This window comes from Solanum stenotomum, chromosome 1 (assembly GCF_019186545.1).
Source record: "Solanum stenotomum isolate F172 chromosome 1, ASM1918654v1, whole genome shotgun sequence".
Taxonomy (NCBI): Eukaryota; Viridiplantae; Streptophyta; class Magnoliopsida; order Solanales; family Solanaceae; genus Solanum; species Solanum stenotomum.
This window is the reverse complement of record NC_064282.1, coordinates 9,085,149-9,100,213: the sequence shown is the minus strand read 5'-3', so window position 1 is coordinate 9,100,213 and position 15,065 is coordinate 9,085,149. Positions and strand designations below refer to the sequence as shown.

The window sequence follows — 15,065 nt, the reverse complement described above, 5'->3', positions numbered from 1 at the left end:
AAATTACTGAAAACTACGTAAAATGTATTGTAAATCTTAACAATTAACAACATTTGATTAACTCTTGAAATTTTATCTATGCTACATACATTGAGACAAGTGGAGTAATATATATTAAGTATTTACAAATTACGTAAAAATATTATAAATTACATTATTAACAACTTAAAATATTTAAAAATCATATTAAATTTAAATAACTCACTATATTTTATCTGTGTCACATACATTAGGACAAAAAATAATAGTTATTGGGCCCGTGCGTAAGAGAGTTTATGCCCAAGTATAATATATAATATTCAATGACTCTCCAAATTTCATTTGTGTCACATAAATTGAGACAACAAAAATAACATATATTGGGTCCATTTTAATTTATTTGTCTTATTTTTTAAAAAAATTTATATTTAAAAATTGCGTAAAAATACTATAAATCATGATAATTGACAACATAAAATATGTTTTGAAAAAGATACAAAAAATTCCATTGATTCTTGAAGTTAATCTATCGTAAAAATACTATAAATCATGATAATTGACAACATAAAATATTTCAAAAATAAATACATTTAAAAAAATTCGATTGATTCTTGAAATTAATCTATCGTTAAAAATTATGTATAAAATACAATAAATCGTGATAATTGACAACTTAAAATATTTATTAAAAAAACAGAAAAAAAATTGACTGATTCTTAAAATTAAATCGTGATAATCGACAACATAAAATTGTTCAAAAATGTTGTATGTGGGTAGTCTTATTCTGCCTTGAATAGCGTCAAAGCAAGTACAGGTTTGTGATAAAAAAACTTATTCCTTTAACCACGCAAACAATCGCTTCAAAAACTTTGTTATTAGCCCCAAAACATACCATTTATATTATTGGGCCCGTGCATAGCACGGGCAACAAAATCTAGTACTTAAAGAAAATTCAGAAGGAGAAAACATAAGTAATGTAGACATCATAAATGTGCAAGCATTCTAAAGCATATAGAGAAAAAAGGAATAATAACCACAAGAAGATAAAACAATAGTCAAAACACAATAAATAACATATAGTAACAAAAATTGAGGGACTGGTACTATAGGAGTAGTGCTTATACTACTGTATGCAACAAGAAACATATTCCCTCTGTCCCTATTTACTTATCAACTTTTTCTTTTATAGTTGTTCCTAATTACTTGTTCATTTTGACAAATTCAGAAAGTATGAAATTTTTCTTCCTATTATATCCTCAATTAATTACTTTGAAAAAGGTAGAACCTTTTGAAAATATTAAATTTTTAATTCATCCACTTCATAATTAATAGGGATAAAATGGTAAACTTACTATGCCAATAACTGTTTTCTTAATAGGTGTGTCAATTCAAAAATGGACAAGTAATTAGAGACAGAGGGAGTATATCATTGGACACAAAGATGACTCAACTACCTTTTACTCTAATTTGCAACATTCATAACTTTCTATCTAAGGTCATATCCCGAGTAAGTTGGAGATGCATTAAGTCATGGCCAATTACCTCTCTTCGGTGCTTCTTTAACTTAATTCAACCTCCTTAAAAAGTTCACCATAGTCAAACTCTCACACTTCCTCAATTGAACATTGCATCTCTTATTTTTACGTGCCCAAACAATTAGTCTCACTTCCTCGTCTTGTATACCACAAAAGCTACCCCTAATCAACATCCAAACTCACATCAGTTTTCAACATATGGATAATGGAAATATCAAAAAAACAAAATTTCAAACTTAAAACACATTATCTAGATCAAAATTTGAATCACTTATTCTCCAACAAATTCTCCGACGAACTTTCACAACCTCAAGAATACACAAACACAAAGAGTTTGAGTTTGATTGAAACACAAAGAAATAAAGTGAATCCATATCTAATAATTGTAAATTACAAATACTAAAAACAAGCGAAAATAGCTTGATAAAAAATATTGAAGAACAAAATCAAAGCACATTATTGAAAAGTGGACAATTTTCTTTTTTAAAAGAACATGGACAAAATTCCATCAATTTTATTTATTTTTAAAGAATGACTGATTTTCATAGATTATTTTTGCATAAAACGTGGGCGACTAATTTCATGAAAATTTTTATTAAAAATTATGATTATTTTTTTTAAAAAAAATCAAAGGATTTTGTCGATTATTTTTATCAAATTTCGTCTGTTGGTTTTTAAACGTGGCAAATCTGCATTGCCAGAATTTATTATTTATCTATTTTCTTATAGATTTGTCTTTTTAAATTAAGAAAAAAAAAAACAGTGTGCTTTTGTTAACAAAAAAAAACATAGAAGAAAAAACCGCGTTTTAAATTTTTACTTTTACGCGTAACGGTGCTATAAAAAGGGGAGTGAACCCTACGACCCTTCAAAAAAATAAATAAATTCCGTTTCCTCTCTCTTTCTTGGGCTTCCTCCTTTTTGAGTAATCTTGCTGTTCCTCTCAATTTTTGAGGTAAATTTCCTTTCATGTTTAGTAGATTCCTTCATTTTCCCCCAATTCAATCTCTACATTCCGCCTGCAGTATGATTCTTTGTGGGTGTTAGACTTAGTAGCTTCCTTTGTTCCACTTTTGAAATATTTCATAATATTCTCAACTTCTGCGCTTATGATTCTTTGTGGGTGTTGGACTTATTAGCTTCCTTTGTTCTCGAACATGCTTTCTTGATTTCTTATGATTCTCTGTGGGTGTGTTGGACTTATTAGCTTCCTCCACTGTTTCTTGAACATGCTTTCTAGACTGCTTATGATTCTTTGTGGGTGTTGGACTTATTAGCTTCCGTTGTTCTTGAACATGCTTTCTTGATTGCTTATGATTCTTTGTGGGTGTTGGACTTATTAGCTTCCATTGTTCTTGAACATGCTTTCTTGATTAACTTCTCCTTATGATTCTTTGTGGGCATTGGACTTATTAGCTTCCATTGTTCTTGAACATGCTTTCTTGATTAACGTTTTGGATCTTTAATATTATTGGTCATGCTATGTTTGATTGTTCATACTATTCTTTTTACTTATGATTCTCTTTTCGGTATTGACTTAGCTTCCATTGTTCTTGAACATGCTTTCTTGATTGACGTTTTGGATCTTTAATGCTATCTGTCGGGCTGTATTGGATTGTTCGTACTATTCTTTTTTACTATTGATTCTTGTTTGGGTATTGGACTTAGCTTCCATTGTTCTTGAACATGCTTTCTTGATTAACTTTTTGGATCTTTAATACTATCTGTCATGCTATATTCGATTGTTCATACTATTCTTTTTTACTTATGATTCTCGTTTGGGTATTGGACTTGGCTTCCATTGTTCTTGAACACGCTTTCTTGATTAACGTTTTGGATCTTTAATACTATCTGTCGTGCTATGTTTGATTGTTCATACTATTCATTTTACTTATGATTCTCTTTTGGCTATTGGACTTAGCTTCCATTGTTCTTGAACATGCTTTCTTGATTAATGTGTTGGATCTTTAATACGATGTCATGCTATGTTTTGATTGTTCATACTATTCTTCTTACTTATTTCACAAAGATTAGATTGCTGATTGGATTTTGTTTTTCACTTTGTTCTATGGAATATCTTGAATCTTGAGTTGGAAGATGTCATAGACAAGCATAAGGCCTTGAAGATAGTCTTTGCGATTAAGTATGGAACAGCTAAAACTTTGGTTTTTCACCAAACAAGTTGGTGAATCTATGTTGTTTTTTATTTTTCCCAAACAAGTTTGTCAACCTATGTTGTCTAGTTGGACAGGTCGTGAAAATAAAATAACTTGGGAAAAAGAGAGGGAAATCTAATGTTTCAAAGAGTCAGGGATTGTGATTTTGTATGTAATCTGCTTCAGTTTTTATCTAAACTATCCTGAGGTCCAACCTTTTTTGCTGACTTATTTAATGATCATTAAATTCCCAATTTTCATGTGAAGCATAATTTAATAACTTTAAATCATGGAAGCAAGAGTTGCTATTAACTTAATAACTTTAAATAATAGAAAACGGTATTCTTCTCATTTTTGGAAAAGAACATTTTTCGTATCTCTTCTTCAAGGATTAGTACCTATATGCCCAATCTTATTCTATAGATCCTACATTTACTTTTTGTTCTAAGCTCTCCGGTGAACACTCTTCATTTCCTGTCACATTCATGTTTTCATTTGTCATCATCCTTTTTGCCATACAGATTATAGTCTTGGGTCTTTGAGAGAATTGCTATTTCATCTGGCTGAGTTGGAAATCAGTAGTTGAGTGGGATTGACGCATAATTGATTGATTAATACAACTTTTGTAGTTGGCCTTGTTGGGTTAGTTTTATATGATTTAGCTCTACTTTAAACTGTTGAGTATGCCCTGAAATTTTATTTTTGTTTCTAAATCAGTTCCATCTTTGAGGCCACCAATTTGCATTTGCCATGATATTTTGCAACAATCATAGGGCTTGTCTATGCATACTTAATATGGTATACATAATTGATTGGTTACACACACTTATTGTTATTGAATTTGATGTAAATATGATGGGAGATAAACAAACCGTCTGCAAAATATTCTCATGGGTAAGCGGTGCATGAAGTATATGTATTTTCTTCTCTTAGTACTTCTGTTTATTCTTGATAATGTTATCTTTGATTTGATAGAGTGATTTAATTCCGTTAAAAAGTTTAAAATGGTAATGTCCTCATTCAGAAATTATGGTGAAATTGATATGTAAATATTCTCAAGAATGACTCAAATGTGCTTGCTCAAAAAAAAGAATGACTCAAATATGACCCAAATACAAGTTTTGAAAACTTGTATATACTTGCCATTGATCTTAATTGGAAGTGATTGTAGGAAAACTTCACATTAGCAGAATTCTTGAGAATGCTAATATGATGTATGTCCATGTGAAGTTGAAGGTTTTATAGTTTAAATGGAGAAAAATAAATCAAACCAATCCTTAATTATTATTCAGAAGACAATTATATTTAAGAATTCATGTTACAAATGGAGAATATAAAAAGGGTAGCCCGGTGCACTAAGCTGCCGCTAGGCACGGGATCTGGGGAAGGGCCGTACCACAATAGATCGAAGAGTAATACTTTTTCAACCATTCAATGGAGTTCCTTGGGATATCAGCATGCAATATCAATTTTGTGTACTTTAGATTCATATTATAAATAAATATTATATGTATTTACACACACATTTGACGCTGCTAGAAGTTTCACTTCTTAGATGGAAATGTTTTAACCAGAGAAGTGTTTTTCCATCTTATTCCAATTTCCTTCGACATTTTAAGTGTTCTTTTCATTTCATTTTCCTTTGGAGTGTTTTCAATAGTTTAAGTTTTTACAACAACCTATTTCTTTGTAATTTTCAGATATTAGGAAAGGATCAGTTTGTAGGTTCAATTAGGTCTTCAACGATTTTCTAGTTTGATTATATGTTAAATACATTGTATATGTTGGACATGTTTTTATAAACAGCCCTTAAAAGGCTCCTGGTGCGCATAACCCTTCACCAAAGCAGACAGAAAATTTCTCCATTGCCAGCACAGAGAAATTTGGAGAGATGGCTCTCTCAAGAGCTCTCAATTTCTGCAGGAGCTTTTCCACAGTTTCTTCCGAACCATTACGTGTTTGCATCGTGGGGAGCGGGCCAGCTGGGTTCTACACTGCCGATAAGGTACAACTATCTCTGCTTTGAACTTTCTACTATTTCTGATTTTTCTGATTGTTGTAAGAAGTTGGGGAACTTTGTTTTAACTATTGCCAGATTTTGAAAGCTCACGAGGGAGCTGAAGTTGATATAGTTGATCGGTTACCTACGCCATTTGGATTAGTCAGATCCGGAGTGGCTCCTGATCATCCTGAAACAAAGGTCCTATACTTTTATCAGTCTCCTTCATTGTTTAATTTTTTTTTCCCGGAATAGTGATGGCAATAGGGAAAGGCAGCTGGTGGGAAGGGCAGGGTGAACCCTAAAAGGGGTGGGCAGTTTAATTCATACACGGGACATAGTCGGGATGGCAGAAGTACTTTTGAAAAGTTAATAGCTGGGCGGGGCCAGGGGCAGGGGCAGGCCAAGAGCAAATTACTGTATAAGTTCACCCTGAGCTTTTGATGCACTCATCCCGTGTTTGTTGTACTCCAATAATTGGGTCAACGTTCCACAGTTAGCGTATAGCTAAAGTGTGCAATTATAGAAGCAGAAGCAGGAAATAATGAACAAATCCCCCACGGATAGACCTTTTCACTTGTTGAGACTTTTTTTACCTCCATACCAGCAATAAACTTTCTGGGTAATAAATTTAGTAATAACTGCTTGAAAATTTGATCTTTTCTTTCTAAATGCACAAGTTTATATCTTGTTTATATTATTTGTTTAGGTGCTAATGGTACGCTCCCTCTATTTTATTTTATATGACATATTACTATTTGGAGAAGGGAACAAATCTTTTCCAATATTTCTTAAATAATTTAAGTTATAATTTTTTTTATTGTACTTTTTATATAATCCTATCCATGCCTGTCAATTTTGTCTCCAAAAGATTGAGAATCCCATAGCTGAATTCAGATAAAAGATTAGACTTTGACCCTTATATTATAAACATCGTCATTCTTTTCTGGAGACAAGGAGTAGTATATTTCTTACTTTTAAATAATGAACTACCCATCTTGTGTTTCACTATATGAGTAAAGCAAAGTATTCTTGAGTGATTAACAGAATGCTTCAATTTGAGACAAAGAAAGCAATTAACAAGTAATAATCCAACAAACAAAATCTTGCTGCACAAACTGGAGTGTTGTAAAATAACCTTTTGGAATAGTTTTCATTTTGAAACTCAATGAAATACTGCTCTTATTAACTTTAGTTTACCAGAATACTTGCAACAGATTGTGATGAACCAGTTTTCTCGGGTTGCTCAAAATAGACGTTGCTCGTTCATTGGGAATGTCTCTCTTGGAGCCTCTATATCTTTGGCTGAGCTGCGTGAATTATATGATGCGGTAAGAGTTAAGACTCTACACAATGATGAGGATGCATTTGATTCTCGTACATTTTTTACTTTCTTAGTGCAGTATGTATTATCCACCAGATTCGAACTTATTATATCATTTTGCAGGTGGTGCTTTCTTATGGAGCTGAAAGTGATCAAGCTCTAGGAATACCCAGAGAAGTATGTTACTCAACGGGGTGGCTTTGTTGAGTTTCCTTCCTTTATAGTTAGCATCTTAGGGAACAAATATTACTGATGGCTCCAAAATAATCAAAGAAATAAAATAATTACTGATGGTATCATTTGATTAATCTTCTACCACTATGCTTCTGTTATTTCTTAAAGAAACATAGTTTCTGTTTATCCATCTAACGCTGCATGCCTTGTAGGATCTGTCTGGGATATACGCTGCCAGAGAATTTGTTTGGTGGTATAATGGCCACCCAGACTGCCGAAATCTGGCACCAGATTTGAAGAGCTCAGATACTGCTGTTATTATTGGTCAGGTATGTCTATATAATGTCCATAATACTATTTCACGTGTAAGCAGAGTTGCAATTGTGGTAAAATTGTACTTCTAGTCTCTAGACATGTGTATTCAACTTTTTAAAAGAAGCCACTATTTGCTTAAATTTAAATAGCAAATCATGTGCATACAAAGGTATGGCCTAGTTGTCAATGAATTGGGAGGAGAACCATGAGGTCTTATGTTCACAAAACACTCTAGGTGATTTTGTCCATCTTCCAGTGCATTGTTAAACAGAGTTATTCTATACCTATGCTAGTGGACCGATGGAATACTCGAGCTGTGTCCAAGCTGCTGGACTCCACCATAAAAAAAAAGATGTAGCAGGTACAGGGTACATGATAGAATAGTCGAGGATACACAAGCTGGCTTTGACACTACCGTCAATTAAAAAAAATCTATTTGTTTAAATTTAAAATGCATAGCGAGTCCTCTTTTTGGATTAACAATTTTGGTTAAGATTTAACTAAACCAATGGCAAGCCCTATGCCTCTTTTTGGGTTAATAATAAGCCCACCAAATCTTTTCCTCTACCTCTGTCTGTCTTCATGATGCTGTATAATTCAATCACAACCAGAGCTTACCATGTAGACATCATCTGTTAATGTTTATTCTGGGCTAGGGGCTGACTTCTGGTGCTTAATTGATAGTTGATACCTACAGTATGTTTCTCCACATTGGATGCGTCACTGCATTAATACGCCAATCAACTCATCGGTTTATAGTCTTGAGTGTCTATGGGGGAAATTGGTAAATGCATTATTGTCTTATCAGAGAAGGTATCTTTTCATGAAATGTTTGCATTACTTTGAAACAAAATCTTCTCTAAGAAGTCACCCTAGAACTTATTTGTTTAGAACTTTGTAAAAGTGTAGGCACAGTGAAATGTAGTTCCTTGCTAAGAGTTTTTCACTTTTGTTAAGGGAAATGTAGCTCTTGATGTGGCGCGTATCCTTTTACGACCAACTAGTGAATTGGCAACAACTGATATCTCCTGCCATGCTTTGGCAGCTTTAAGTGAGAGCTCCATTAGGTTTGCCTTTTGCCTTCTGTTTTTTTTTGGGGTCTTTTTCAATTTAATTGTCATCATATGTTGTAGTTAAATATGTACCAAAAAAAACATTTTGTATTTAAATGATGACGCTTATGCTTGAATATTGTCAGAAAAGTGTATTTGGTTGGAAGACGTGGAGCAGCACAAGCAGCCTTCACGGCGAAAGAACTGCGTGAAGTTCTACGTGAGTTCGTGGTTATTTTGTTCTAAGATTGCTGGTTCCAGCTCCTCCCACTTTCATTCAACATGCTATTCATTTAACTTTACAATCGCAAGGTAATTAAAGCCAGATATTATTTGCGCCAGTAATTGGGTTGTTAATGAAATTTATGTTGCTTCAGGTATCAAGGACCTATCCATTGAAATTCGGCAAGCAGATTTAAGTAAAACCCCAGCAGATGAGGTATGCCTGCTATCTATATAACTGGTTAAGGCTCCTAAGAAACTGATGTACCCTTAAACTTTACTCTTTTGTAGCATAATTGCTTCCACTGCTTTCCTTTAGATAAACCCTTTGATCTTTTGAAAGATTAAACTTGCATCTCCTTTTAGCTTCAACTACCATGTAAAAGAAGAAAGAAAAGAGACGGGGATACAACCATATGATTAAGAGAAAAAGACCTAATGGTTCATAAACTACAATGGTAAGTTTCTGTCTGACTTGTCTTTTCAAATGAAGAAAGTAAAAGATAAGTAAATAAAGTGCAAGAATGAGGGTAATGTCCCATGCTGGATCCTTTTGAGAAAAGTGAAGCCTATCTTGTTGAAAAGCTGATTGGATGTGTTAGAGACTTGGGGTCCTAGATGGTGTGAGTAGTTGTCTTCTTACTACCTCCATTTTAATTTGTTCATTTTTTCTCCTTTTAGTTTATTTTAAAAAGAAATGCCTCTTTCCCAATTTGACATCTCCTTAATTCCCACATCTAACATGACATATTTAAGGCCACAAGATTAAAGAACATTTTGGTACCTTATACATTTCTTTAGTTTTAAATCACAAGATCAAAAGTCTTCTGACTTTCTTAAACTCTACACCCGTTGGACTAGGACAAACAAATTGAAACAGAGGGAGTATATATTATTTGGCAAGTTTCACCTCATGAGCTAGTTTCCTCACGTTTTCAATTTGAATGTTTGGATACTTCAAAACAGAGGCATTGCACATCCCTAGAAATTAGCTAAAAAAGTAGTCATCAAATAATTGTTCTGATTGTAGGCAAAGGTGGATGACATGTGATTTTCATTATATTTTATCTTGTAAGTTGGTTGTTATGTGTTTCTCATTGGATACTGTGTCCTGTATGCTAAAATTGTTACTATATTTAGCATAAAGAACAGTTGCTACTCTCCAAAAGGTTGAAGGACTATAATGCCTTGGAAGAAGAAAAAAGGTGCAAGATCAAAATGCTTAACTTTCTAAGGTGGAGTTTGCTTTGAAAATTTGAAAACAGTTTTTGCAAAATCTGTGTTCCAACCAAAAGCTATTCTTCAATTCTTTGAATCTAACACCACTTAAGCTAAAGAGGGATTGATGCACTTTGCTCTACGAATTTCACATTGCTTCTACGCACTATTGTTATGCATAACTTTGGTATCCCCAAGTTGAGTATTCTGTTCTTTTGTTTTGTATGCAAAGGAAGAACTAAAGAATAACCGGATTAAAAGGAGAATTCATGAACTGCTCTCTAAGGCTGCCACTCCTGCAACTTCCGTATGCAATCCAGGTCAAAAAGAACTGCACTTTGTTTTCTTCAGGAAACCAGACAGGTTCCTGGAATCAGATTGTAGAAGTGGTCATGTTGCTGGTTTGCGGGTGGAGAGGACAATTCTTAAAGGTAAACTGTAAGAGAACTGTATGCTTATAAAACTCCTTGCACTTTTTTTGTTTTTTTGGGTATATGTTCTTCAATAGAATTTTCTGCTTTTACCATTTTTTCTATTTAATCATTTTAGCATGGAGTTGACATTGTCTGGCAAGGACGTTTGATGTTGTTAAGATTTTATTGATATGATGGGGGAATCTCGCAACAAAAACACATATACAAAAGAGGATTGCTTGATGAGGATTTATGTTTTGTTAGGTGTGCATGTATGTGTTTGTGCAAGTCATGTATTTGACTGAGTGTATGCTTGTGTGCACATTTTTTATTGTAGTGTTTCTATATTATTCTGTTGAGATAGAATGTGCAATAAGAGTAAGTGTATATCAACACGTGGATAAGAGCATATAATATGATTAAAATATTTTTGCGCCTTATTACATTAACGTAAAGCATTAAATAATTTTGTTAATGATGGCAAATCTTCCATATACAACTGCCAAGCGGCATACCAAAATGTGGCGACTTTACTACGTTATATGATCCTCCACGAACGTTTCCTGATCATCTGTACATATCCACCTCATGGAAGAGTAAAATGAAACTAGAAATGAGTGTCTATTCCTCAAATGTTCATAAGAGTTATCTATCCCACCAGAAGCTCTCCTATTTTCTTCCTTCCACAGGACCTGCATGATTTCTAGGGGGAAACATCTTAGTTTCACTGATTTCTCTTCCTATTTCTAAGTTTTCAGTTGGAGAATGCCTCCGTCACAGATCACAATAGATGTGAGATATAGGCCAAGGTAATTAATATAACATATTTCCATCCAATTTCAGATAAAACATATCCTTATACAATGTAAATTCAGTTTTTTATGTAACTAACCAAATGTCTGATAAGAAATGTGTATGCACTAATTAATCCGAAGGCCTTTTCCATTATTGCCATTTCTGTACAATAATGGGTGACTGTGTCGTTGAGGCATAAGAAAGAGTAAATACTTGGAGATTCCAGGTCTATTTTTTTTTTTTTTTTTGAGAAGGTAACATTTGTATTTCTANNTAATTAATATAACATATTTCCATCCAATTTCAGATAAAACATATCCTTATACAATGTAAATTCAGTTTTTTATGTAACTAACCAAATGTCTGATAAGAAATGTGTATGCACTAATTAATCCGAAGGCCTTTTCCATTATTGCCATTTCTGTACAATAACGGGTGACTCTGTGGTTGAGGCATAAGAAAGAGTAAATACTTAGAGATTCCAGGTCTATTTTTTTTTTTTTTTGAGAAGGTAACATTTGTATTTCTATTTCCAAAAAATCAAAACCTACCACAACATGTTACAGATTCCTAATTACAGATTAAAGAGAGTATAACAGAAGATCTTCAATCCTATGACAAAAATTACAGGGATCCTAAGACATTCATATCTGATTCTAGATCTTCCATATACTCCTGTTTACACCAAAAATGAAACAACATAAGACTATTCATCTTCATCTTCTGAATAGTGTTGCTCTTGTTCTGATCCTAGTTATAACATTCATTATTAGCCAAATCCTTCAGCTTTGGTGAGCAGGTGACGTCTTTGTGGGTTATCGCATGCTGCCTGATGGATTAGTTGAGGTCTGTGCAAGTTGGTAGTTGGTACATACACTAGAATCTACAATACTTGTGTGAAAACCAAATGACCCTTTAATGTTTTGTGTGTGCGTGTGTGTGTGTATAGTTCTCCCCAAAAGATGTGAAAGACTTCAGATAGTGTCTGCATTATGTCAGAGTTATATTTTATAAATGTGCATGTTGAAGATCTTGTTCATGAGAGAACTTCTAACTCTGAACTTTTTCTTCCTCCAGAAGATGTTGGCTCTGGGAAACAAATTGCAGTTGGTACTGGACTTTTTGAAGAAATGGAATGCGGGTACACTGCTTTAGTTTTCTTTGTTTCCCTGCATTTAAAATCTTTTCTTCCTTCTACCAAGTGTCATATAACATGTAAGAAACTGCTTCAGCTCTAGATTTCATTTCATATTGTAGTGGTGTAGGAAAACCCTTTTTATTTCCTTCTTTATTTGCAGCTAAACCTATCTCTGTACTGAATGTTGATGTGTTGTACTGCTCTTGTTTGTAGGCTGGTATTGAAGAGTGTTGGTTACAAGTCGATACCTGTTGATGGCTTGCCTTTTGATCACCGTAAAGGTATGTGATGAAAGCTATAAATCATGACAAACATGTTGGCTGTTCTTAAAGCTCTTCGCTTAAATAGATCTCTCTATAATTTCAAGTTGTTAATTCATCATTTGTTTTTTCTATTAGCGATTTCAAATACTTCCATTCACATTAGTGGTTTTGATTTCATTTTTTATCCCATCCTGTGGAAAGGTGTTTTCATCTTTCACATCAATTGCATGAAAGCTTTGATTGCGGTGTGGTCCATCACTCTTGCAAATTTAAATGATCTGGACCTGCTATTCCAGGTATTGTTCCAAATGTTCGGGGACGTGTGTTAAGTGAAGCTTCTGAAGATGCACAAGTCGAGAAAGGCTTGTATGTATGTGGGTGGTTGAAGAGAGGACCAACTGGGATAATTGCTACAAATCTTTACTGTGCTGAAGAAACTGTAAGTGCATATCAATCACAACCTGATGCTTTACTATCCCCCTCATCGTGACCTAGGAATTTACATTCTAGAATATTATATAGTTAGCTTTGCTAATCATGAGACATAGCAGGTCGCTAGCATATCAGAAGATGTTGAGAGAGGAGTGGTAACATCAAGATCTGGCTTATCTAAGCCCGGAAGGGAGGGCCTCCTCCAATTGCTAGATAGCAGGAATGTCAAAATTGTTCCATTTGGTGGCTGGGAAAAGATAGACAGTGAAGAGAAAAGAAGAGGTAGTCTGAAAAACAAACCCAGGGAAAAGCTTACCTCTTGGCAGGATTTATTAGAAGTTGCCACCAAGTGATAAAAGTGTCTCCAAGATGGCAGATTTTGCTTACATCTGTGGTTTTATGGTAACACAGATGTGTGCATTGTTATTAGCTCTCGGCATTTAGAGAATTTGCAGTGCATTCTTTCTTAGAAAACATGAGAAATAATCGGTAAGCTCTGTTTTGAGCTCTTCTGGTCCTGGAACCTTATACTGACATGGTGATAGATTTTAACCAGGTTGAGGCAGGTGACTAGTGTTGTGGTTTTGTAACACAGCCGCCATCATTTGAAGTTTATCACTGTAGTTGTATTAAAGGCTCAGCTTATGCATTTCAGTTGAGGACCAAACACACTTTTTTTTGCATTGATTCCTCCAATTTTTGGTAGTTAGTTGAATCAGATTAAGTGCGCACTAAAGCAATTTATGGGCAATCGCCACACTTTGAAATTGAAGTACTTAATCATCTTTTGGATATTCTTTATTTTAATATACGTTCAAACATTGGTTCCTCATCATTTCAATTTTGAAATTACAAGTTGTTCGTATTGAGTAGAGCAATGGTGATGATCACCATTCAGTTGTATAAGCAAATCTAATTTCAAGTAGTACTATTTTCTGAGACAGAATGAACAATAGCATCATATCTTTTAGATTAGTTAGCATACAATAGGTAAACCAAACTTTAAATGATTGTTATACAGAAAAGAGTGAACGGATAGCATGTGGGGGTGGTGGCGCGTAGGTCTCATAGCTTCTGAGTGATCCTGAGGTCGAGAGTTCGAGCCTCTCTCTCCCCATTTCCTCGTAAGTGATTAAAATGAGTAGACAACTTTCTTCGGGCATACATACAAATTACAATAGTGACTTTCTTTCTCTTTATTTGACACTTGAATACTTGCTAACACCTTCCATTTGCCTACTCTATTGCTACTTTCTTTTTGGTTTCTTCAGAAAAGACCTCCACTTATTTTGCTGTATGTACCTGCTCAATTCTTTTTGTCAATGTTTTCAGTTAAAAACAAAAGGAATTCAAACAATAAGGGGTGGTGGCGCAGTTGGCTAGCGCGTAGGTCTCATAGCTTCTGAGTAATCCTGAGGTCGAGAGTTCGAGCCTCTCTCACCCCATAACTTTTTACTTTTTCATTTTTTTAAAACTCATGCATATATGTAAAAACTTTTTTCCAGAAATGTTACATTTTCCCGTATATGTAGTATAGTATATTCTACTTAGGACTCATGCATATGTAGCCACTCCTAGTCTAACTGAATCTCTTAGTAGCCAACAACACTACTACTTCTCTATGTATAAATATTACTTTCTTTTCTCCCTCTCTTGGTACACTATCATATTAGTCATTCCACCTCTGTCATGTGTTATTCAAATTCGATTTGAACACAACCCACTTTAGAATTTCAAAATAGGTTTCCTGCTGCCAAGCGAAGCGAAACTTGCTTGTCCGTCCTCCTAACACATGAAAAATTGGATTATTGACAAGAAGCAAATAAAATTTAGCAGAATCTTGCTCATCAAAATGGGTGATTTTTGACGTTTTTTTCCTTTTCAGTCCCTCTAGTTGGAAATGGTTGATGATTGATTATGGGTTATCTCTGAAGGGACGGTCCCATAATATCATGATAAGAAATGGATGCCATAATCCCTGCACGCCTTGTGTTGCTTCCACTATGTTTAGCTGGACTTTTCTCCATGAGATTTTTTCTTGTATGCTTGG

The 15,065-nt window shown here is 34.1% G+C and overlaps 1 protein-coding gene and 1 non-coding gene across 8 annotated transcripts; both read left to right on the top strand.

Annotated features, from left to right (window-relative positions):
• Positions 1–2,399: 2,399 nt before the first annotated feature.
• Positions 2,400–15,031, top strand: LOC125877685 (NADPH:adrenodoxin oxidoreductase, mitochondrial). 7 transcript variants are annotated; one of them, XM_049558929.1, is made up of 15 exons: positions 4,064–4,312; positions 5,477–5,675; positions 5,766–5,870; positions 6,887–7,000; positions 7,117–7,170; positions 7,380–7,496; positions 8,440–8,549; positions 8,681–8,754; positions 8,912–8,973; positions 10,207–10,405; positions 12,260–12,323; positions 12,534–12,601; positions 12,880–13,022; positions 13,135–13,417; positions 14,901–15,031. In XM_049558929.1, exons 2-14 carry the CDS (start codon positions 5,562–5,564, stop codon positions 13,366–13,368), a joined length of 1,458 nt encoding a protein of 485 aa, XP_049414886.1. In that variant the 5' UTR covers positions 4,064–4,312; positions 5,477–5,561; the 3' UTR covers positions 13,369–13,417; positions 14,901–15,031. The 7 variants fall into 7 exon arrangements, 6 of the variants coding, with proteins under 6 accessions (XP_049414879.1, XP_049414886.1, XP_049414889.1 ...); XM_049558932.1 differs by lacking the exon at positions 14,901–15,031 and adding an exon at positions 13,572–13,752; XM_049558922.1 differs by lacking the exons at positions 4,064–4,312; positions 14,901–15,031 and adding an exon at positions 2,400–2,469 and having other exon boundaries at positions 13,135–13,421.
• TRNAM-CAU (transfer RNA methionine (anticodon CAU)) lies at positions 14,376–14,460 on the top strand. Its single transcript is given in 2 exon segments — positions 14,376–14,413; positions 14,425–14,460. It is a non-coding gene; the product is annotated as a tRNA-Met (tRNA).
• Positions 15,032–15,065: the final 34 nt, after the last annotated feature.